The sequence below is a fragment of the Ostrea edulis genome, chromosome 6 (assembly GCF_947568905.1).
Source record: "Ostrea edulis chromosome 6, xbOstEdul1.1, whole genome shotgun sequence".
NCBI classification, from domain to species: domain Eukaryota; kingdom Metazoa; phylum Mollusca; class Bivalvia; order Ostreida; family Ostreidae; genus Ostrea; species Ostrea edulis.
In genome coordinates this window covers 22,952,269-22,977,555 of record NC_079169.1, presented here as the reverse complement: position 1 = coordinate 22,977,555, position 25,287 = coordinate 22,952,269, and the positions used below count along the sequence as shown (strand labels likewise).

The 25,287-nt window shown below is 37.2% G+C and overlaps 1 protein-coding gene and 1 pseudogene across 1 annotated transcript; one reads left to right on the top strand and one right to left on the bottom strand.

The window, feature by feature from the left end:
• Nucleotides 1-273: 273 nt before the first annotated feature.
• Nucleotides 274-1,128, top strand: LOC125647065 (uncharacterized; annotated as a pseudogene).
• A 5,771-nt stretch (nt 1,129-6,899) lies between these two features.
• On the bottom strand, nt 6,900-24,948 carry LOC125683313 (sulfotransferase 1B1-like). The gene is made up of 5 exons (XM_048924346.2): nt 24,712-24,948; nt 18,671-18,985; nt 18,488-18,579; nt 17,384-17,543; nt 6,900-7,131 (listed from the first exon to the last, which is right to left on the bottom strand). Exons 1-5 carry the CDS (start codon nt 24,875-24,877, stop codon nt 7,022-7,024), a joined length of 843 nt encoding a protein of 280 aa, XP_048780303.2. The 5' UTR covers nt 24,878-24,948; the 3' UTR covers nt 6,900-7,021.
• Between the last annotated feature and the right edge of the window lie 339 nt (nt 24,949-25,287).

Genomic DNA, 25,287 nt, shown 5'->3' with positions numbered 1-25,287 from the left:
TGGCTCATGAAAAATAAAACAGAAAAGACTGATACACATTTCAACCAATTCTTTTCAGTTTGAAATCAATATTTTATTTAATCTAACAGAGAAGGCTGTTGCAAGACCTGATCATGTCATTTCTGCCATCAACTCCAACAACATTTAAGCCCTTCTTCAGTCCTGCTTGTAGGTATTCTCCTGCAAAATAGTGATGCTGATGAAATCCTTCTATGTGTGTATGATTATTTTGTTGGGTGGTTCCAGAACTTTGTCAGTTACATTGGTGAACACATGCCTCATTAGGAGAAGATAACTCTTCCTGCTGGGATGAAAAAACAACCCCGAAGTGTGAAAAATGATGGCTGCTGACCTTAACTCCGTCCTTATCAAGGTAATCTTTTCTGCAGATATGGAAGAGATCCTTCCGAAACTTGACTGTTGTTAAAGTATTACTTTCATACCCCAAGTTACTTGTGTAGGACTAAGATCAATTTTACTTCGGGGACAGGTTTGGTTAAAATTTAACAGAACTGATGCCCCTAACAAGTCTCTATGGTAAAATAAGATATTATTTTATATGTAAAACTTGACCCCTTTCATCAATTAATCCTCTGTTGACAGGAAAATCCTTTTTCAAAGTGCCATATATGTATCACTATGAAAAATGTGGGAGGTATGACAGAGATGGGAAGCCCCTGGTCCTTGACAGGCAGAAACAGCACTGGGATTATGTGGGGGCATTATCATCTAAAATAAACAATTGCTACCGATTTGCAAGTATGCGTTTCTCTCAAGATTTTAGTATGATCATGACTATGCATGTATATCATTACATTTTAGGAAGCAAAAAGAAGTTTACTATGAAAGAAGGGAAATTTCAAGAATCTATCCCTGCAAATGTCTAACTATTATTATGGCTGGAATGGACCAGAACCCCCCCCCCCCCCCCCCCCCCCCCCCCATATCCCAATTCTTTATTCAAAATCCAGAAATTCAAAACAAATTGCAAATATTCAACAAATCTGGACTAATTTGCTGGCACAGGCAATTGCATCGCTTGGGGGTCGAATTTACTATATAAAGAGTAAGCGATGCAATTGCCTGTGTTTGTTGGGTGTACTTGTCCACCGAGATTCAGATTGTTAGTAACAAGTTAGAGTGCGGTAACGAATCTATAACCCTTGACATGTGAAGAATTGGGGATTTCATTTTGTGAACGATTTATACGACTGTGTCGCAGTTTGCTGGCATCGAGTGCATTTCTTGTTTTCTTGACCTTTTTTGGAAAGCTTGGTAATGATATCACCGAGCATGTTTTCACCAGGCCAATTAGATTTGTCAGTGTGCGTTGTACCGATTTTGTTAAGTCCCGATCCCCAGAAGTCGTCGTAGGTGCACACCACGAACAAAGCTTTTGGGGGTGCATTTTTCAAAGCATCGAAAAATTCTCGAATTTGAGATAGTTTAGCCTCTACGATTGCCTTCATGATGTTGTATTGGAAATCAATGAAATGTTGCGAAGCCAAAATATTATTACCAATTTGTTTGGCATCTAAGGTAGTGGGTGCGTGGAGTTTCACCTGAACGCACTGCCTTTACGTACTGATACGCATGCTCCGATGATTTGTGTTCAAACCCAAATACTTTGGTATCGTTAAGGTGAAAATTTGAAAGAATGTCATCTTTCCCACTAAATGGAATAATATTCGGATCCGTCTCTGTATAGAGCTCACAGTATCATCTCCTGGATTATGCCCTGGTTTTTACATACTTTGCAGCCCTGGGGCCCGTTTTACAAAAGGTCGTAAGTCTTAAAATTAGTCGTAAGACATAACTTACGATGTGAGACTGTTTTACAAAGATTTAGGATTTACGAGTTACGATGAAATTCGGCCTTAAGTCTACGACCGCCCGGGGGCGACCCTATGTCCCAAGTTTTGTCGTAAGTGCTCCATAAAATCTTTGTTACTATGGTTATTAAAATAATTCAACATGGCTGTATTTCTAATGTTTAATGTTATGAATGAGACTCATAAACTACGTGTGCTGCGGGTGTTTCGCGATAGAAATAATCCGTTGGACTACCTCAGTGATGTTGAGGTAGTCGAGAGGTATCGTTTGCCCAGGCGGTATCTCTACGAGTTAACAGATTTAGTGCGGGGAGATGTAGAGCATCCTACAAACCTAAGCAAGACTGTACCAGCTGTTATTCAAGTACATACCATGATTCATTATTGTCTGCACACATAAAGGCCTGTCCTGCCTCCTTTGTTTACTACAATGCGTCACTTCCTCTAATGACTGCGTCACACAAAATGTGGTATTTCCGTCAGTGCGCGGATCAAACAAATGTAGCAAGTGTGTGCCATAGGATCCATTGCAATGTTTTTTACAATGTTTGTATATTCCCGCATAGACCATACTTTTTCCAATGATCATGATGATGTTGACTACTTCAAGCATTTTAAAAAAGAATATGCATGTCATATCAGATCTTATTTCGACACACCCATCCACACGTAGGCCTAGTTATGTACGCCTATATTATACATGTATGCACTTACATGTACTAGTACATCATTTATATGCACGGTGTTATCCAATATCATGGTAGATTTATACCAATTATTAGTATGTATGAGAAAGACACTGTATTGGGAAAAAAATTGTGAGTGAATTAATCCCTAACCCTTTTCCACGCCCGCCCCCATACATAAAATTATCAGTTAGGCCTATTAGTATGTTTGTAAATCTAATGTATTTCAAATGGAAAAGAAATTGTGAGTGAATTAATTAATTAATAACTACATCCCCCCATTATACCAGTTATTAGTATTGATGAAAAAATAGACGGTGTTGCATTTTTTTTTTAACGTGTGATTGAATGCCCCCCCCCCCCCCCCCCCCCTTAACAAGTACCATCATCCATCATATTGCTTGTTATATAGCCATTAACGAACTGCAAAGATTCACCTTTCCGTCCTATATTACACCACTTGATACAGCCACGTACCTGTAAAATTATGATTTTATATCGCCTAGTATATCATGTATATTATAATACACAAGAATAACTCTTATTTAAAATCTAACTTTTAAAAAATCAACTTAAATTTCCTTGATATTGGAAATCTGTAACTAATATTAAGATAATTAGGAATATATATAATTTGAGATCAAATAATAAGTCTAATTATTCATATAATATGCATGCATTAGCACAACTAACTTATAATTAGCAATGTGCCCCCCCCCCCCCCCCCACCTTAGTCTTGTAACTCGAATATAAATGCATGTGCATTTATATATACAATGTACGTAAAAACAAAATGCTTGCTTATAACATGTTGTGCAGTAATTAAGAATTGTTTATATGTACATGTATTGATCAGCTTCAAATGGTTAACATTCAATCAACAGGTTTTGGCTACAGTCAGGTGCCTAACTACCCCCCCCCCCTTTATTTATTTTGGCGATATTTTCTTCAAAATGTGTGGATTCCCTGTCTATCCCATCCCAATTTAGGTAGTCGTTTCACTGTTAGTATGAATTAGTAGTTTATTAATTAATGTATCAATTAAGATTGTATGCCAACATGTTTGGTAAATCAACAGATTGAATTGAATGAATTTACTTCGCTTAATTAGCGATGCAAATATATAATTCAAAGTTAATTTGCTCCAATTTTCTTTCCTCCCCAGTGTCTGCGCGTCAAAGCGTCGGGTTTCGCGCGATATCTATGTTCAATTCTACAACTTCATGCGCTGAAGAGTTCCATATACGACTTGCGACAAAAGAATTTACGATATACGATTACGATACGTTTTGTAAAACGGTCCTACGATCTGTCGTAAGTTCTTCAAATTTAGGACTTAGGACTTAAGATTTACAACTTTTTGTAAAACGGGCCCCTGGACACTATCACACTGATTTGCAGTGTACATTGCTCCAACATTTTGTACATCTAGGAGAACGCTTGAGAGAGTGTTGGTCCTTATTATATAACAAATATTGAATCCCGGCGCACACGCAAAATCGATGTATAAATTCCCCCTCTTTTAAGGGTTGAAGATCTACGAATATATTTCCATTCAAGATCTCAGTCATTCTAAGCGTACTGGGATATCTTATTTTTTCGTATTTTATTTCACTATAAAGAGAAACTTTGAACTCATCAAGCATGTTTCTTACGGTAGAGTCCTCGATAAACATAGGTATGCCTTTGATGGTAATTTTAAGTACCTGTTCATTTGGGTTGGTGATACCTGTTGAAAATTGACGGCATAACAAGCTCTTGCGTATCGAATCAGTTAAGAGATATATACACCATATGCAGATGATAATGAAATATTGCTACATAAATATGGGAAGTTGACGATGGAGAAGCTGAAAATCACCCCGTTTGTCATACAGTTGAGTTGTCAGTTTGCTGTTAATGTCTACTTCCAATAAAATATCTAATTATGAAGCAGAAGTGGACGACTCTGTGGTGTCTTTTATTTCAAGAAAGAACGCGGGTACGACATCATATCGTGTGAAGTACTTGTGGCGCACCCAGCGCTTAACGCACTCCACCCTTCACAAATATGATTCGTTTTGTCAATAGAATTATACCCAAAACGCTAAACTATATACGTCTTGTATTGTCAGAACTCATTATTTTCAAGGCTTGGCTCCCTGACCCCCTATCAGACAGATAGTTCCCAGCCGTCTACATCCCTCCTTTCAGAAATTTCTAGAAGATCCGCCTTCGAGTTCCTTATTGCCACTTTGGGGGTATCATGCGTTGTCTTTGTACTATGAATGATAATTGTCTACGCCATTGAGTGTAACCTGTGTGGCTTAATTTATGTGGGAGAAACCAAGGGTTCACTTAATAAAAGAATATCGGGGCACATATTTCAAATAAATATTGGTGGTAACCAACTTCTTTACAAGCATTTTAATGCAGTGCATAGATATAGACCATCTTATACGTACTAAACCAACGTGTTCTTGTTCTTCATCTTCTTTCAACTATAGTTCAGCTGGACTTGTCATTACTGGTGATGTTGATATAGATGAAAATGAGGACCTCAAATCACTTATTCTAAAAGATTCTAAATAGAGAGAACCTCGATCTTTTAATTGGCAACATAACTTCATCTCTATTATGAATTCTGTTGAAGATTATGCCATACGATGAGCTAAATATGAAAATGAAGAACTTGATACATTGTCAAAATGGGTTAAAAGTATAAGAGGAATATTAAAATCCCACATTAGACATATGAAAACAAAAGTACGTACCATCTATCCTTCTGTGTTTAGTAAACCAGTAGTGATAAAAGAATTAAATAGGTTACAAGAAGAATATGTTTTAGTTCCAGCTGACAAAGCTAGTAACAGCATTGTCTTTGTAAAGCTCATTATTACAACTGTATTTAAAACGAACTTTGCATTAATTCCACTTTTGGTAATCATACTTATACTCCAACTGCCCTTTCAAAAGATGAAATTCTTCAAAATCATGCTTCAGTTTTAAACACATTTAATATCCCAGTGAATGTCTCGAATGAATATGAGTTACCATACCTATACTGGATTCCTAAACTACATTAAACCCTTACAAACAAAGATACATAGCTGCATCCAATAAGTGCTCTACCAAGCCCCTATCTTTGCTCCTGACTAAAAATATTAACAGCTGTGAAGGAGAAACTTCAAACTTACTGTGCGACTACATATGCCAGAAGTGGTGTTAATCAAATGTGGATTCTAAAATCTTCTAAAGAACTTGTAATAAATTTGAATTCGCAAAACTTTTCCCAAATCAATAACATCAAAACCTATGACTTTTCAACACTATACACGACCATTCCTCACGATAAATTAAAGACTAGACTTTTTGACATTTAGACAGTTGCTTCTTGAAACAAATAGTAAAAGGAAATATCCATATCTAGTGATCAGTCATCCAAAAACTTGCTTTGTTAAACAACACTCTGATTCCACGCACAAATACTCTGAAGTTGAAATAACAAATATGCTAGAGTTCCTCATTGACAATATCTTCGTGGTCTTTGGTGATCATTCTCAACAGTCTGTTGGAATTCCCATGGGCACGAATTGTGCTCCTTTGTTAGCTGACCTATTTCTATATTCATATGAAGCAGAATTCACTCAAAAACTTGAATCTCTTGCTCTGGCCTTCAATTCGACATTTAGATATATCGACGACGTTTTGTCTATTAACAATAATAACTTTCATTCATATGTTGATTCGATATATCCCTGTCAGCTCGAAATAAAAGACATGACATAGTCGTCCACTTCTGCTTCATACTTAAGATATTTCATTGAAGGTAGACATTAATGGGTAACTAACAACTCAACTGTATGACAAACGGGATGATTTCAGCTTCTCCATCATCAACTTCCCATATTTAGGTAGCAATATTCCATTATTACCTGTATATGGTGTTTATATATCTCAACTGATTCGATACGCAAGAGCTTGTTCTGCGTATAGTCAGTTTTTAAATCGATGCAAGCTACTGACAAACAAGTTGATGGTACTGGGGTGTCAACAGTCGCGATTGAAGTCAGCATTTCGGAAATTCTATGGTCGCCAATACAACCTATCATTGGGTCAAATGTTGTCTGACGTGTTTCATACCGATTGTTAGGCCGTTCTTGGCACACTGGTTTTGACTACGGATTACTCCGTTTACCTGATCAGGATATAGGTGTTCACGGCGGGTGTGACCGGTCACCAGGGGATGCTTACTCCTCCTAGGCACCTGATCCCACCCCTGGTGTGTCCAGGGGCCCGTGTTTGTCCAACTATCTATTTTGTATTGCTTATAGGAGTTATGAGATTGATCACTGTTCGTTATCTTCGACTTTCATAATGAAGAAAGAAAAAAAGTCAGCTAAAATGTTTAAGTTTATTAGGTTGAAGGCATCTTCATAATATTGACATCGATTCACAATATTACTATTCTGGTGACAAGTCACTTTCTACCTTGACAGGTATACAACATTGCATTGAATGATTTTACTTCATAAATTTCAACAGTTTACAACCAGTTCGTTCCATCTGAAATAACTTGTCAAACTCTTCATTCTGTGCAACAGTGAAATGGTTTTTCCAATCCCCAATCTCGCCTGATTAAATAAATAAAGTATAATATTACGATAATACAGATATACGTAAATGATGTCCATACAGACATTTAGTGGTGTTAGAATGTTTTATCAATCTGAAATTGAAAAGCCCAAGTCACAGCGCTGGGTATCTACAAAGACCTGGTATTGGCCCAACTTCCCACCAGATTGCAATGTTCAACCCGCTATTCAGCTTGACTTGGTTTAAATCAAGTTACCAACGTGTTTCCCCCTTCAATCTAACATACGTTAGTTATTGTCCAACTATCTATTTTGTATTGCTTATAGGAGTTATGAGATTGATCACTGTTCGTTATCTTCACGTTTCATACATGTAATAGTGGGGACGGAGATTTTTTGAAGCGGCAGTCCTTACTGATTACATCTGTAGATCTAGCTTGCAGGTCATAACTTTTATCACGCTTGCCATCAGACTGGATATAGCTTGCAGATCTTGCTTTCTCTTTTATCAGGCTTGCCGGTCATCACTTTTATCACGCTTTACATCAGGTCATCACTTCTATCACGCTTGCAGGTCATCAATTCTATCACGCTTGCCATTAAATTGGGAACATCGCGTGCCTTTATTGAAACCTGAGTTGTTGGGTATAACGACTGCAATACTCACACGGTGTTTTCTGCTGCTATACTTCCAATAGTTCGGATGTTGTAATCGCCTACGATCGCATACATCTGAAGCTTCGATTCAATATCCATTATCTTATATCCTTTTAATATACCGTCCAAATGATGTGATTGTGCAACAATCTTCTAATAGAAATGGTCTCATTGCAATACATTTTTTACTCTATTAACTGCATGCCTATCGGATTCGTTGAATCAACAGAGTAAGTTTAGCCGCATCGAATTAACTAACCAATATAGGTAATCCATTCTTCCACTTCAAGACAAAAGTTGGTTCGAGCGTTTGGAACACGCTGGTTGCTATTTAAATCATCCACAAGTGGTATTTTTAGTATTGTGACATTAGATTTTGCGCATTCTTTCCTTGCATGTGAAGAAACGCCAGCTAGTCCAACTTAACACTCGCAAGTGAGATTCTCTACCCAGAGTTCCATGAGCCACTCGCACTATATACCTTTATCAATGGCTATTTACAGAAATCTTGTGAAAGTTTTAATATCCAACATTGATTGATTGTCCCTCTCGAGAATATTTCACTCATATGGAGATGTCACCACTGCCGATGAAGGGCTGCAAAATTTAGGCCTATGCTCGGCGTTTATGGCCATTGAGCTGGGAGGGATCTTTATCGTGCCACACCTGCTGTGACACGGGGCCTCGGCTTTTGCGGTCTCATCCGAAGGACCGACCCATTTAGTCGCCTCTTACGACAAGCAAGGGGTACTGGGGACCTATTCTAACCCGGATTCAACATTTATGTTTTGGACTAATTAGTCTATGAAATCACGTTTGGTGGAATTAAATTGATGCTTACTATGAATTGATTAAAATCGCTGTTTTCTGATCGTAAATTTGGCAGTACTTCCGTTATATGCATGAATGAATGTAGAGCACGTGGGCTATGGAAAGAGCCTGATGTATGACCTGTTGCCAGAACTTTCAAAGGGAAAGGAAACGAGAATGACTGTTTATACCATGGATTTATATTGTCACGTGATTGCAAGCGTTGCCAGAGGTGTAAGTGAAGCTTTTGTAACACGCCCTCTGATGAAAGAATGTCGCAAGTTAGTGAAATTGTGGAAACGATCTATGCCTTTATTCAAAAGTTCACCAGTGCTTTTTTATTCGTATCTCTTTATGGAAGCCTTAGTGCGATAGGGTTATCAATGCAATCTACTATAGTTGGAACAGCAATAGGAAAACTAGTTTGCCACTGTGAGAGTTTGGAAGTATATAAGACACCACAGAGTCGTCCACTTCCGCTTCATACTAAGCAAGAGCTTGGTCTGTGCATCATCAGTTTTTAAACCGAGACAGACTACTGAAAAACAAGGTTACAACAGTCTCGTTTAAAATCAGTATTTCGCAAATTATGTGGTCATTATAACAATCTAGTTTGCCAATCATATTTTGTCTGCCGTGTTTCATACCGATTGTTAGGCCGTTCTTGGCACACTAATTTTGACTATGGACAACTCCGTTTACCCATAGTGCTCACGGCGGGTGTGACCGGTCGAAAGGAGATGCTTACTCATCCTAGGAACCTGATCCCGCCTCTGGTAAATCCAGGGGTCCGTGTTTGCCCAACTCTCTAGGTTGTATTGCTTATAGGAGTTTTGATATGTATGTGTGTGTATGCAACGATCAACGATCTTTTGAAAATAAAGATGAGTTTTATTTCACTTCAGCCGGTTGGTCTTTTAATTGTCTGGAAATGTGTCCGGTCCAGAATTGAACCCATAAAAGAATAGTTTTGTTTTCTCTTCCATGAATTTGGCCGCCGCGGTGGCCGGGAGGTTAGAGCGTTCGCCCCGCATGCGGAAGGGTCCCGGCCGCGACAGACCTAAGTCGTTAAAGTAGGGGTCTAGTAGCGTGACGTCATGTCCGGATTGAATTCCGGTATTGGTTCACGTACTATTATTATCAAACGTATTTTTACATTTACCTGAATGTTTTTCAATTTAGTAAAATGAATACAATAACACTCAATCACTTATATTTGAGTAGACTATGGCTCCAATCTTCTTTCCATTTTTTGTCATCTAATTCGCACATAAAACCAGAGGTACATATTAATTTAATTCATATACAGGGGTATTACATGTTAAAATTATCTGTAAATTAAAAAAAAAAAATCATGATATGCAATTGTGGAATTAAATAAAACAATTCTGCACTTGTTATATATTTGTTATCTTCTATTATGTGAAAATCATGCGCATCTTCAAAATGGCTATTTTGGCTAAAAACAAAATGTAAATATAAATTGAGATGATGTGAAAATATTATGCTGAGAAAGGGCAGGTTTTTTAAATGTATTTTAACAAGCATTCATATATGAACATAATATGTGAGTTTGAATGAAAAATCACAAGTCAAATTTTTAAAATATTCATATTAGTGGTGTTGCAGTGCCGTATTTTTGACTGACGAGGGCCTGAATTGAGTTCAATTTTGTACCACCATTATTAAAAAACATGAAACTGTGTTAAAATTTCACTTTTAAATATTTAGTTAGACATGTTTATTTCATATTTGAGGAAAATAATTGCTGCATCATACCTCAAACAAAATTTTATGGACATATTTTAGGACTTCTTCAATGAATTATGATATTTCCGTTTGACAAATGGGGGTACACGTAATAAAAATACCATAATTTACTCATTATACTGACAACCCCCCATTTTTTTTGTTTTTATCATACCCTCAAATGAACAATCTAAGTATTTAAACTAAAAATTTTGAGAAATCACAAGTACAAGTAGGTCCAGGATTAGGGACCTACCTTAAAAGAAGTAGTGACAGTTCCATCGCCAAAAGCTCGGCATCGGGTATGAATATCACGGGTCCTCGGAGATGAAAACGGATGCCCCGTGTCACAGTATGTGGCAAGCTAAAGAACCTTCACTGCTCAATGGCCGAAAGCGCCGAGCATAGGTCTAAATTTGAAAACCTTCACCAGTGTTGGTGACGTCTTCATATGAGTGAAAAATTATCGAGCGAGACGTTAAGCAAGATATAATTAATCAATCAATCTTCCATGAATTTCGAAATGCATCATTGGATCAAGGTTTGGTTGAAACACATCATAATATTCAATTTAACATGTGAAATTGCTTTGATAGTATCTTCCTTTGACCTAAGCTCTTGAACTCGAGTATCCATAGCATTTTATTCCATTTCAGTGAGAACAAAATCGCAGTTGTCGTGGAAAGCGATTTAAATTTATTTTCGTCGTTCACTTCTATTACAGTTGGAAAAACATGGGTGTCTTCTGTTAAGTCAATATTTTGTTCATTGGATGATTCATTATCATTTAGAAATAACTCATCCACGTGTTGTTTTTTTCATTTTCAGTCACGTTTGATTCGTTTTGTGTGCTTTGGTTGGCTACAGCATCTATGCTATTGTATATATGTTGGTTGTTTGTGGTTTGAAGAGTCGCAATCACCGATTCATGTAACCAAGTATGAAGAGTATCAAGAGGCCATGTTCTGTTCCTCTTAAGTATTCTTACTATGGGTGACTTTCTTTTTATTTTCTGCTCTCATAAGTTTTTGTTATTAACCGTTTTCACTCTTTAATTACAGGCCTGCATCTGCTTTTAATACACCCTTCGTCATACGGGACGTATTATGTTATGACGCTGTCCGTGCGTCCGTCTGTCTACGGTTATGTTGTCCAATTTTTTTTTTTTACGTAACGGATGGATGTACAGCTTTTAAATTTAGTCCCATATCCTCCCTCAGCAACCGTAAGAATTGGTTTGCCTTTCAGCTGGATTGATGCTAAGTAGGTCAAACAGTTGTTCGGACTTATTAGTTCATTACGGATACAGATATTGCCCTGAAATTTAGCCACAAGCGTCCTCTACAAGTAGTTTGCATTTCAGCTAAATTGGTCTGTTCGTCCGTGACCTACTTTTGGAATGAACGTAGGTCAAACAGTTTTCTGGACTTTTCTCATTACAGCTACATATGTTGTCTTGATATTTAATCACAAGCTTCCTCTCAGATGAATACAAGTTTAGTTTACATTGCAGCTGGATTGGTCTGTCCGTCAGTAACCTACTTTAGGGCTGATAATGGGTCAAACAGCTTTCCGGACTTTTTCACTACGGATATAGATATTTGCCTTGAAAATAATCACAAGCTTCCTCTCAGAGGAATACAAGTTTAGTTTACATTACAGCTGGATTGGTATGTCCGTCTCTGACTTACGTTTGGGTTAAAAGTAGGTTATACAGTTTTCCGGACTTTTTTCATTATGGATACAGGTATTACCTTGAAATTTTGTCACAAACTCCCTATCAGAGAAATACATTATCGGTTTACATTAAAACTTGCTTGGTGCACCGTGACCTGATTTAAACAAAAGGTAGGTCAAAACGTTCCCTGGACTATTTCTCATCATGGATACAGCTACTGCAACCTCCCTCTCGGAGAAATACACAAGTTCACATGTCAGATAGATTGGCTTTCAGGTATTTCTATTCAGAATGTGTGATATACATTCAGAGTGCATAATGTGCTTACAGTTGATTTTCACTGTCCGACGGGCATATGTTGTACCGTTTGCGGTTCTGTTGTACAATACTTCCATTTTCAGCTTTAACCACGGAGAGAGGAATCAAGGCATAAATGTCGAGTTCTCGTTTACTTAAAAAAGATACTCCAGTTTGGAAAATGACTTCGTACTTTCTTAAGGATATGCGGGACGATGATCACGTGATGGTTGCGAATTTATCATAAATTTAGAACCGGATGCAGCATAGTTAAAGCTTCCAGAGAAAAATCACAATGCTGTACAGACACACTATATGACGTCATAATAAAAAAGTACGTCATGACGTTGTATCGCGGGGAAAATGTCATCATATTTTGCCGTAATTTGCTACCGCTGTCAAGTGTCATGTGTAATTCTTGTCAAATGATAATTTTTATTTTATTTCATAGTGATTACAAGTCTCTTTTTCATGTACATTGCATATATTATATATATGTATAGTATGCGCCACAGTAGTTTTGATAGTATAGCCTATAACTCACCGAAATCGCTCTTACATGCACATGCAATTTGCATATCTAGGCATTTACAAAAAGAAAGTCAACCGTCTGTAAACAATGACCCAGTGCAAGTATAAGTTGATCGTTTGTTGATATTTACTATAGTAGTGTGAAACTAGAACTGGACACACATTTCTCCCAATCTTGCTTGGGAAACCTATGAAATATTCTGGTGCTTTTATAATCGATCCTTGTTTGCGAAAAATACCCCCCCCCCCCCCCCCCCCCCACACACACACATGACGACAATCGTTACTTTTCGTCAAATATTAACGTCCATATTAGGAATGTTGAATTTTTGCAAGCATTTTCATGTAAACATAAGTACGTTTTATCTCTTAAACTATTTCATATTCCAAATTATTTTTACTAACTTTACGAAACACTGCTGTGGAAATGGTAACTAATGTAAAAAAATTATGACTCACGTCGGAATGTATGCGAGAAGCAGACGTGTGAAAAAGAAAAAGGTGCAAAGTCACAACATGTGCGATACATAAATACCTTGAAAAATAGCATGGAGACGATCGAGTCAAGCGACATTAGCTACCATGGCCGCGGAAATAATGTTGATCTTGTAAAGGAAGTAGTAGCTCATATTGACGTTAACTAGACCTAACCCGGTTTGAAAGAAAACGTATTGTTTAGAGCTAGACTAGACGTTTTGTTCGAAGCAATGTTTAATATATATATACATGTATATTTAAAAAAATATATTCTAATTTGTTTTCATTAACTCAATTTTTGTTCCATAATCATGAAAATTCTAAATATTTCAATAGGTTGAAAACAAATATAGTTTCTAACAATGTATTCCAAAACAGGCACGAAGAATTAATATCTTGTAAAATTCACAATTTTCGAAAAGGGGGGTAATTCAAAGCTTATTATCTCCCTTGTATACCTAGAAAGTGGCCATGAAATTTATACACATTGTACAGGACATCCCGATGGTGCTTCATGAAAAAAAGAAAAAATATTCATTGACGAGTTATTTTTGGCCACATCGTCCCGCATGTCCTTAAGCATCCTTTGGAAGTTGACAAGAGATTTAATGGTTTCTTGTCTTCACTCTGTCGAAAAACTTACAAGATGAAGCCCTCTATCCATACAATCTTTTAGCACATGCTCTGTCGCGTATCTCATTTCACTCCATGGAAGTTCGTATTCTTTTAATCCGAATGCAGCTGGTAGAGAACATTGGATTTCTAGAGACAAATTTCTTTCCTGATTTGTTAATTGGTGGCTTTCCTTCCAAGCAGACTGTATCCATTACAGACCTTGCTGGGTTTATTGTGGCACAGACATCTTTGACTATGATTTAGCTGACTGAACTATACTTTTCAATGGCAATATCATAATATGATCCAGGGAGATGGCGGCTTAAACCAGATTCAAATCATTAACACAGATGAAAGTTCACATATAAATTCCAAATTTTCTACAACAAATCTCGATATCTGGTCCTTTATTAATTTGGTTTTTCAGTTTACTTTTCGTACTATTTCCAGGTTTTCCCACATCATACATTACAATTCGACTAAATTGCCATTTTTCTAAATTGGATACCATATCGACTGATCGAAATGAACAGAACGCAATTGAACTTAGTACTTCATGGTGTATAAAATACAAATATCAGCTCTTTCGTTTCTAATATAACCATCCCTGTCAAGCGCTGACATACATAATCACGCAAACTAAAGTGCATAGGTATCTGATAATTTCCCGGAAATGGGCACTTTATTTCAATGACTGCTTCTACAAGACCTAGCTCTGGTTTCCCATCATTATTCAATGTGATATCCCTTATGCTACAGTCTGGTGAATATTCGCCTAACATTTGCTGGAATAATGTAGTAACCTTAGCTTCCCCTAAGTGTTTCATACCGATTGTTAAGCCGTTCTTGGCACAATGATTTTGACCACGGATAACTCCGTTTACCTCATTAGATATAGGGCTCACGGCGGGTGTGACCGGTCGACAGGGGATGCTTACTCCTCCTTGGCACCTGATCCCACCTCTGGTGTGTCCAGGGGTTCGTGTTTCCCCAACTCTCTATTTTGTATTGCTTGTAGGAGTTATGAGATTGATCACTGTTCGTTATCTTCACTTTTCATTGGGGGTAGTATATTGGTATAACACGTCTGACCAAAGCCGCTACTACATTGATTTACTTCTGTATTCCGTGCCGAAATCTTTCTTGAACATTCATTTGTTGGATATTGTTTGTCTTTCTTTTCAATTAAATGTTCAAAATGACGCTTCTGTTCCTTCATTCATCTTAAAACCAATTGCAGAATGCGGAGAGCTACCCGTTGCACAGGCATCTTTTCTGATTGCATACCACACGTCGGACTTGTGCTTTACGTAACAACATTGCACATCTACAGAAACTTGATTGTCAGATAATATGAACTACATGTAATATCAACAATTCCGTTAGATTTGTAAGTTGTCAAAGAAAATTCTAATCGGCTGATAAAAAGTCCAAAACGGGACATAGCTGAACGTAATATAAGAAGAAATTCTTTTAATTGACAGTGACGCCTAAAATCCACTGATGACATGAACGCATCTCGATTCACACCAGGAATACGTAAAAAATTATTCAAACCTAGTTGATGTTTAACAAGAGCAACGCCAACGTGGCATAATACGCCCGTAGATTTTGCTCAAGGAAAACATATTTTAGTGGGATTCATATTTTAGTGAGCTAATTCATTATTATCCTTGTAGAAATGGATATCAAGATATAAAGAGGGATAGCCTTAGAATGCGCTACTTCATAAATATGCTAACGGTTCGGTTTGTATCCTGCCTACAAGGTTTTCCTAATAAGTGATACTACGACCTTGACCTTGAAAAACAATAGGAACCTTCTTCTCATCATGATGATCAAATATACCAAGTTATAATATCCTGGAGCTTACGGTTCGGTTTGTATCCTGCCCACAAGGTTTTCCCAATAAGTGATACTACGACCTTGACCTCTGAAAACAATAGGCATCTTCCTTTCACCATGGTGATCAAATATACCAAGTTATAATATCCTGGAGCTTACGGTTCGGTTTGTATCCTGCCCACAAGGTTTTCCTAATAAGTGATACTACGACCTAGACCTTTGAACACAATAGGCACCTTCCTCTCATCATGATGATCAAATATACCTAGTTATAATATCCTGGAGTTTACGGTTCGGTTTGTATCCTGCTCACAAGGTTTTCCTAATAAGTGATACTACGACCTTGACCTTTGACCTTGAAAAACAATAGGCACTTTCCTCTCATCATGATGATCAAATATACCAAGTTATAATATCCTGGAGCTTACGGTTCGGTTTGTATCCTGCCCACAAGGTTTTCCTAATAAGTGATACTACGACTTTGACCTTGAAAAACAATAGGCATCTTCCTCTCATCATGGTGATCAAATGTACCAAGTTGTAAAGTCCTAGGGCTTATGGTTCAGTCTGTATCCTGCCCACAAGGTCCAGACGGACGACGCCATACCATAATACGTCCCGTCTTCGACGGGCGTATAAAAATGAATTCTTTTCGATAATATGCTAAGCGCCCTTTCCATTTTCTTAACTAAGGTTTTCTTTGTCTCGTCTTTCAAGTTCTCTATACTACAATTGATTGTTTATCGGGAGTCCCTTTCGAGAATTTTTTCACTCATATGGAGATGTCTGCATTGCCGGTGAAGAGCTGCAAAATTTAGGCCTATGCTCGGCGCTATCGGTCTTTGAGCAGGGAGGGATGTTTATCGTACCACAACTGTTGTGACACGGAGCCTCGATTTTTACGTTGAGGTGAAGTGAACAAATTTTGACCTACATATATGCATGGTGTTAAAGGCTTTCACAGTGTGGTTTGTTTTATCGTGTTAACGCCTACTGTGACATGGGGTTTCTTTTATTAAAATCCACCTATGACGTCATTCTTTTGTTCGAACACTCCATTATTTTTCAGGAATGGAGTGTTCGGAAAGTAGTTCAACCTATATACAAGTAGGTATAAATGCATGCAACAAAAGAATGAAAAACGTAAGACATGATTAAAATGCACAAAGTTTAGTAGCAAGGGGCCCAACAAAGGTGGATTTTAAGTGGGTCAATGTACTCGTATCACTCCATTCCTTAAAAGCAATGGACCTCGGTCCGTTCGGGGCCTCGGTCCATTACTTTTAGGGAATGGAGCGATACGAGTACATTAACCCTTACGTAAAGTGTCAGAAAGACTTGACTCTCACTTCCAATGTCGTGAGTTTAAGGAATAGTCACTGCCTATGTAAAACGTCTTGGGGTTTGTCGCTGCACTGGGACAAGGAAAATCATTATCTTCACGCATCTAACACTGTATCTTATCCGATTTATATATAAGACAGTGACTTTACTTGTACTTATGAAATAGGATACCATGTTTTGCCAAATTACAATGTAGGAATAATTAGTACTCTTAATGACATAACAAAATATAATTTAATTATATTTCCCCACAGAGATTAACTGTACATGTACATATCGAAAGCTCACCTTTTCTGTAATGAGAGAGTTGAGATTCCGTTTTCTTTACTGTATAATGGGCATTCTTCAGGTTGTCAAACCCACATTTGTGAGCAATTTTTTCAATCATGTCGTCTGTACAATTCACTTGAAGAAATGTAGCCAATCTACGAATTTCTTCCGATGGTCGCTTTTAAAATTGATGAGACATTATAGGATTAAACATTCTTTTTGAAGAATTTATCGATCTGTAAACTCCAGACATTTTACTCACACACTGAATAAAAGTGCAAAGCACTTTTATGTTAAGTTTGTTAGTAAAATGTCCGGAGTTTACACATCGATAAATTCTTCAAGAAGAATGTTTGATTCTTATAATTCCAATTCATTCACTTTATTTAACAATTACAAAAATTTGAATAGTTTCCCCGTACTATGTTATTTCTTTTCAGGCGAGTATGAATACATCGTGTTTTCGAATTTATTGATGTATAAACTCTTGTTCAGCTTTATTTTTGTCCAATCAAAACAATTGTAATAAATAACGTTGGAATTATGACGTGATAAAATCATCCCGAGCCTTTATCATTGTTATGGAAAGTGATTATCTTAAAAAGTTAAGTGATACAGAAGAAAAATCATCATGTAATTTCACACGAGGTCTTCGGTAATCTTTAATGTCTATTTTCCTATTTATGAGTTAATAAGTATGAATATTACAAAGAAATGCAACATATCATAGGATTAAACATTCTTTTTGAAGAATTTATCGATCTGTAAACTCCGGACATTTTACTCACAAACTGAATAAAAGTGCGAAACACTTTTATGTTAAGTTTGTGAGTAAAATGTGGGGAGTTTACACATCGATAAATTCTTCAAAAAGAATGTTTGATTTTTATAATTCCAATTCATTCACTTTATCGAGAATTGCAAAAATTTGAATAGTTTCCCCGCACTGTGTTATATGTTTTCAGGTGTGTATGAATATGAATACATCGCGTTGTCGGGTTTATTGATGTAAAAACTCTTGTTCAGCTTCATTTTTATCCAATCAAAACAATTGTGATAAATAACATTGGAATTATAAAGTTATAAACGATAATACATGTATATATACATGTATGGGCTTACCAATTTTAATTCTTCAAAGTACATGTGATGTATATTTTCCTTATCCATGTTGAAACTCCTCTCGTATTCAAACCACCCACCATACATAACATCTAAATAGAAAATTATCACAACCATATTCAAATAATTGATAACAATAGAAAACAATGTGATGCACATATCCATGTTGGAGTTTCCATTTACCTGGTCCAGTTATCGTTGTTTGATAATATGTATCCCAATCCATGTCCTTTCTAAAATTCTTCGTCAGATGAAAGTAGGAAACAAAAACGTCCTTCGGGTTTCTGGTCACATGTATTATTTTTCTCTTGCTTTCTGTGTGAGCTTTCGGAAACCATCGGTATGGTAGATGTGTGTTTAAAATTCGAGGAGAGGTGATCTTTTCCAGTTTACTCAAATCTTCTACAAGTTCTAAGAATGCTGTTCCTTTTGTTTGTTCAATATATTCATCTTGCTGTTTCAGTAACATGGAAGTAATTTCCCATAACCAGTGCGTACCTATAAGCAAGATCTTTGTTACATTCCTTTATAATCTACATGGTTAGTTGGGTTGCCCAACTATCTATTTTGTATTGGTTGTAGGAGTTATGAAATTGATCACTGTTCGTTATCTTCACCTTGCATGTATAACAATTTCAAGAAGAATACTGGTCTTTTCGCAGCTGTAAATTCATTCTTCCTACATAAGTTCAAAATATTGCATGCTTTTCGCCAGATTCCTTAGTTAGTGAACTTCAAACTTGTGAATGGCATTTACTCATTATACAGAGGTAGGATTGGCTTTGAACTAATGTAAAATCAGTCTTCTCAATTGAGTTGAAATCACCAGAAACAATTAAAAAAGCAAGGAACTTATTGTCAAAGCTTTCAAATCATTATTAATTACTATGCAAGAGTAGATTACTCAAAGCACAATTACATGGTGACCGCTCAGTATTCCGATAGTCCGACGGGCTGGTATGTCAACAAGTAAGATGGCATGGATAACTTAATGAGTTTTTATAATTTAATCATTAAATCACATAATAAAATGAATGTTGCTGTTTTTTCAGTCAATACGATGATTTAGTTTTCTTCGAAGCACAGTATTCACCTCGTCCTTTAGGCTCGGTGAATATTGTACTACTCAGGCGGCCTAATCACTGTATTGACCTAAAAAAACCCAGCAATATTGTATAATGTTACATTATTGATCAATTTGTTAGTCACAATATCTGTTAATTATATTGCCAAAAATTACATAATAAGGGGAACTCTGGTTATAATTCTCATTTTTACTTAGAAATCGGAGAAATGGAGAGTTGTTTTAAAACAGCATTCATCCTGTTTCAAACATCAGCTTATACCAAAGGCATGTGTTTGAGTAACAGGCATTCTGATAAGTTAGGTCTGGTAAGAGTGGGGAGAATGGTGTCCTACAGCGGAAAACCGAAAGGGGGGGGGGTAGTAAAAGTCTTACTAACATACAATTATTTACAGTATTAGTTGACATTATCTTAATATTTATGCTATAAACATTATAAATTTACTAGGAATGGAATAAACATGTTTCTCGACTGCATTTTCTAAAAATAACTTTGATATAAACTAGTGTAAACATTTTCTTCGTTACGGACGCCATTTAATGGTATGTCATTGTACAGACCCTGAAGCGTGCTACTACACCTCCAAAGCGTTTCGTTTCGAGCAAATCGTTCACCGTTCCATGCAAACAGTTCAGCGTTTCGTGGGTACCGTTCCGTGCATGATCAAGCCACGCCCATAGAAACATGTAGATCGTTCAAACCACGCCCTTTAAAACGTACAGACCGTGCAGGTCATGTAACATTGTTGGGAATTTGAGCAATTATTTGAAAATGTCTATAAGAAGGGCTTTCAACGGTGAAAATCTGCAAATAATCGAAAGAAAACAGTTCATTTTAAAACCACCAGGCAGCAAAAAATCCGATATCATTTTATCACCCTTGGTAGTTTCAAGTAAGTGCAGAATCATGTATAGATCTGCCCACGGTAGTCTTTTTTTGTATATAGGAATAATTTATTTGTCTTGTTACATTTGCGTGAACAAGTTTCTCTTTTTAAATAAGAACAAGAGATGTTTGTAAAACACATATGCCCCCCATGGTGCAAAATTGAAAAGGGTTATACACACACATCATTTAATTATTGAGCAGACAATATCTTCCTATGTAAGAGTGCATTGACCATGTGACCTAAAAATCAATAGGGGTCATCTTCTCCTGAAGATGTACCAGTATATTAAGTTTGATGTCTGTCAAGCAAAAGGGTTATCAAGATATTGAGTGGACAGTGTGTTACTATGTCCAGTTTGACCTTTGACCATATGACCTCAAAATCAATAGGAGTCATCTCCTCCTGAATATACACCACTGTACCAAGTTTGATGTCTGTCAAGCAAAGGGTTCTCAAGATATTGAGCAGACAGTATATTCCAATGTCCAGTTTGACCCTTGACCTTTAAACATGTGACCTCAAAATCAATAGGGGTTATTATACCCCCCGCAACAAGTTGTGGGGGGGGGGGGTGTATACTGGAATCGGGTTGTCCGTCTGTAGACGCAATGGTTTCCGGGCTCTAAAGCATTATCCTTTCCACCTACCGTCACCATATCATATATATGGACTACCCATGGGATGAAGATGTTCCCTATCGATTTTGGGATCAAAAGGTCAAAGGTCAAGCGCACTGGACATTGAAGTAGCAATATGGTTTCCTGGCTCTAAAGCGTTATCCTTTCCACCTACAGTCACCATATCATACATATGGACTACCCATGGGATGAAGATGTTCCCTATCGATTTTGGGGTCAAAAGGTCAAAGGTCACGCGCACTGGACATCGAAGTAGCAATATGGTTCGGTTTGTCATGCCATTTGTTTTTTACACTCAGAAAAGAGGTAGTTTATACCTATTACCAACGCCCTTTGGGAGATTGGGGTAAGCGGGGGGTATTCTTAGTGAGCATTGCTCACAGTACCTCTTGTTTTCTTCTGAAGATGTACCAGTGTACCAAGTTTGATGTCTGTCAAGCAAAGGGTTCTCAAGATATTGAACGGACAGTATATTCCTATGTCCAGTTTGACCCTTGACCATGTGAACTCAAAATCAATAGGGGTCATCTCCTTCTGAAGATATACTGGTGTACCAAGTCTGATGTATGTCAAGCAAAGGGTTCTCCAGACATTGAATGGTCAGTATATTCCAATGCCCAGTTTGACCCTTGACCATATGACCTCAAAATCAATAGGGGTCACCTACTCCTTAGGATGTACCAGTGTGCTAAGTTTGATGTTTTTCAAGCAAAGGGTTCTCAAGATATTGAGCGGACATATATTCCTATGTGAAGAATAGACTGACCTGAAAAACAATAGAGGTCATATCATTATCATCAAGTGAATGGTTCTCAAGATATTGAGCGGACAACATGTGGTCTACCGACCGACCGAAAGATGCAAACCTATTTAATATGCCCCTCTTCTTTGAAGGGGGGCATACATGTAAATATTCAAATTGTTCATCGGAACTGTCTGCATAATGCAAAGACCGACCTGTGTATAACTTGTATATTGTACGCATATTCCAAGGTGCTTTCCCCCCGCACAATAGAGTCAAGATAATCCGGGTATTTGAAATTAACATTCGTACAAAAGGTGTGAAAATCGGCGGGGGCAATTGAGGTGTTTATATCTTTTGTCTCTCAAAAATGAATTTTTCTATAGGTTTAAGAATGAGGCATATGCAACAATCTAATTAAAATGGGATGTTAGATCCGCTCGCATATTTAAGTAAAACTTCTTTAACGCCAGATACATGTGATACCTTCAATGAAGCTAGTTTTTACCAAAAGAACAAAAGCCAATATGAGTTTCCAATAATGTTATTTATTTATTTTAAATGACGAAAAAATAAAATATTAATATAAAAATTACTGGGAGGCCAATCTGAACACATAAATACAAAACTCAATATAGGCGCAAACAAATTGGGCAAATGACATACACAAGTGCATGTTACCTCCCCGTACAATAATGTCAAAACAGAGGCAAAAAAGGTGTCCAAAAATATGCCATCGCCAAAATATGTACAAAACAAGGTGGCTAAAGCTGGGGTGGAGGTGGGTGGCGCAGAAAATTTTCACACAGCCACTCTCCATAAAAACAAAGAAATTATGAACATGCCAAACGTTGATTGGTCAGCGCAATGTGCTGGAGGTATCCTACAGGAAAATGCAAACTTTTAAAAGGGGCCCAAATAAGGGTAATCAAAATAAGTGTGGAAAATTGACAGAACTTTACTTAGAACAATTTATTGTCAAAAATTTTCTTTGTTGATCATTACTGTAGTTAGTCATTGTTTCATCTATTCATTTTTCAATCTATTTTAATTGTTTCTTTTTGTTTTGTATTTATCCTTCTTATCCAAGGTGATAGGTTCTTATTGACTGGCTAATGCAATGTCTAGATGCCCCCTCCCGCCCAAGAATATACTTCAGTCTTGCCTGAAAAAGACGATAAGCTTTTTTCATCACTTTACCTGTTGTCATACACGTATGTAAAATGTATAAGTTTATTCAACATCTATCTTTGAGAAGAGGCCTGGAAAATTGCGCATGTGTTTTAACGGCACTCAGATTGAATGTACAAAAATAGCGAAACAGGCGCGACTTTTTCATTGAATTTAATAGTGCAATGAATAAATAAAGTTCAATGATCAATATTCCATGACGATACAATTTATGCATCTTTTCCCTTTATTTCCGAAGTTAAATTAATTTCATTTCATTCCAACGTGTTCATCATTCATTTAACTATTCCTTGTTTAAACTAACCCCAGGATGAAACAAATAATGCCGAAAAAATCGAAGCGTGCAGGTCATGCCTATCGTTTCGTGCAGACCGTTCACAACCCTCTCCCCGCCAAAATATATTTCAATCTTTCCTGACGAGAAGTTCTTTTAAATCATTTTACGTTTTCATACACGTACAGAATATACACATGTATATAAAATGTATAGGTTTATTTAGCATCTGTCTTTGGGATATAAAATGTATAGGTTTATTTAGCATCTGTCTTTGGGAAGAGGCCTGGAGTATACAAATTGCAAATGTATTTTAACGACACTCAAAATCAATGTACAAAAATAGCGAAACAGATTTTATATTCAGTTTCAATGAATTTAATAGAGCAATGAATCATAAAATTTTATTAATCATTAATTCGTGACGATACGATTTTTGCATATTTTTCTTTTATTTCCGAAATTAAAATTTTTAAAATTTGTTTTCATTCCCACGTGGTCATAAAAAATGAAATTTACCATGTACATGAGCAATCATTTTAAAATGAATCATTATCATTTCTTAATTAATATCTAGAATACTGCCATTATATTGAAACTATTTGAACCAAATAATACCGAAAAATAAAAGCGTGCAGGCCACGACTACCGTTTTGTGCAGATCGTTTACAAAGCGTGCAAGCCACGCGTACAAATAGGTCAGCATTTCGTGCAATCCGTTCATCGTTCCGTGCAAGAATCGTTTCGTACCGTTCCGTTTCAAGTGATGTAGTAGTACGCTTCAGGGTCTGTACCTCAATCGGAACCCCTCGCCCCTTACTTCATAAAAAGACTTGGGCGTCGCATGGTAGACATGTTGTAAATAGTCCCAGACCGTTGTCAACGACTCGATGGCAGACGAAGCTAAGAAAAGGGAACGGAGTAAGGGGCGAGGTGTTCCGATTGCTACTACCTATGTCACACGTCATGTGTCTGACGCAATCGAACACACTGTTTCCCTAAACAATTGGATTACCTCGATCGTAATCGTCGCTGTTACGAAAGATTGGCGTGTGTCGCTGCTTCATGTACAATGTACCCCGGTCAAAAATAAAATTCAACACATTGTTTGCCGTGTTGTTGGAAATAGTACACGAAGCACGAGTAAAACCAAATAATGATAAAGTGAAAATTTTAGTGTGATAAAGTACACAGAATACGCTCCAAGTCCCTCGCCTGATTGACTCTAACTAGAGTGGCGTTTTCAAAAGATATTTCTAATGAAATCCGCTCAGGAAATGATCAAACATACAGAGCACGAGATATCGTGCACATAAGGGTACAGTTGCACCGATATCGCGGAGGGAAGTACCCGGAAGATAACCGCGATCCCACACCAGTTATAAGGATATCAGACTTTACTAACCTGATCTTGGATACGCCGCTATTATAACGTCACCAGACCGACTTTCCAAATTCTTGATGGCATTAAGCCTGCCTTCCACATCATCATGTAATGGTTGAAATCCTGGAAGAAGCATTCCGTCAAATGAAACATTATCATAACGGCGGTCAGATTTCGGTTCCTCCATAATTTGATATCCTGTAAGCAAAATGACAGTAATCAGCTTCGTCTTCCCTCTAGGTGGTTTGTTTACACAGTACCCTTATCTGTTAGCCTTCTTTTTAACCCTTCTATCGTAGAAGCTATCCATGGGCTGCAACGCTAACCTGATTCATATATCTTTTTAGGTCACCTGAATCAATCAGGTGACCTATTGCTATCTGTTTTTGTCCGTCGTCGTGCGTTAACATTTGAACATTTTCAGCTTCTTCTCTGAAACCCCTGAACCAATTTCAACCAATTTTGGCATATAGCATCTGTGGGTGGAGGGGAACAAAAATTGTGAAATTCGTGGTCCCTGCCCCCCTGGGGCCTGAGGGGTGGGGCAAAAACCATCAAAATGAGTGTAATTTTAAAAAATCTTCTTCTTTACTCCTG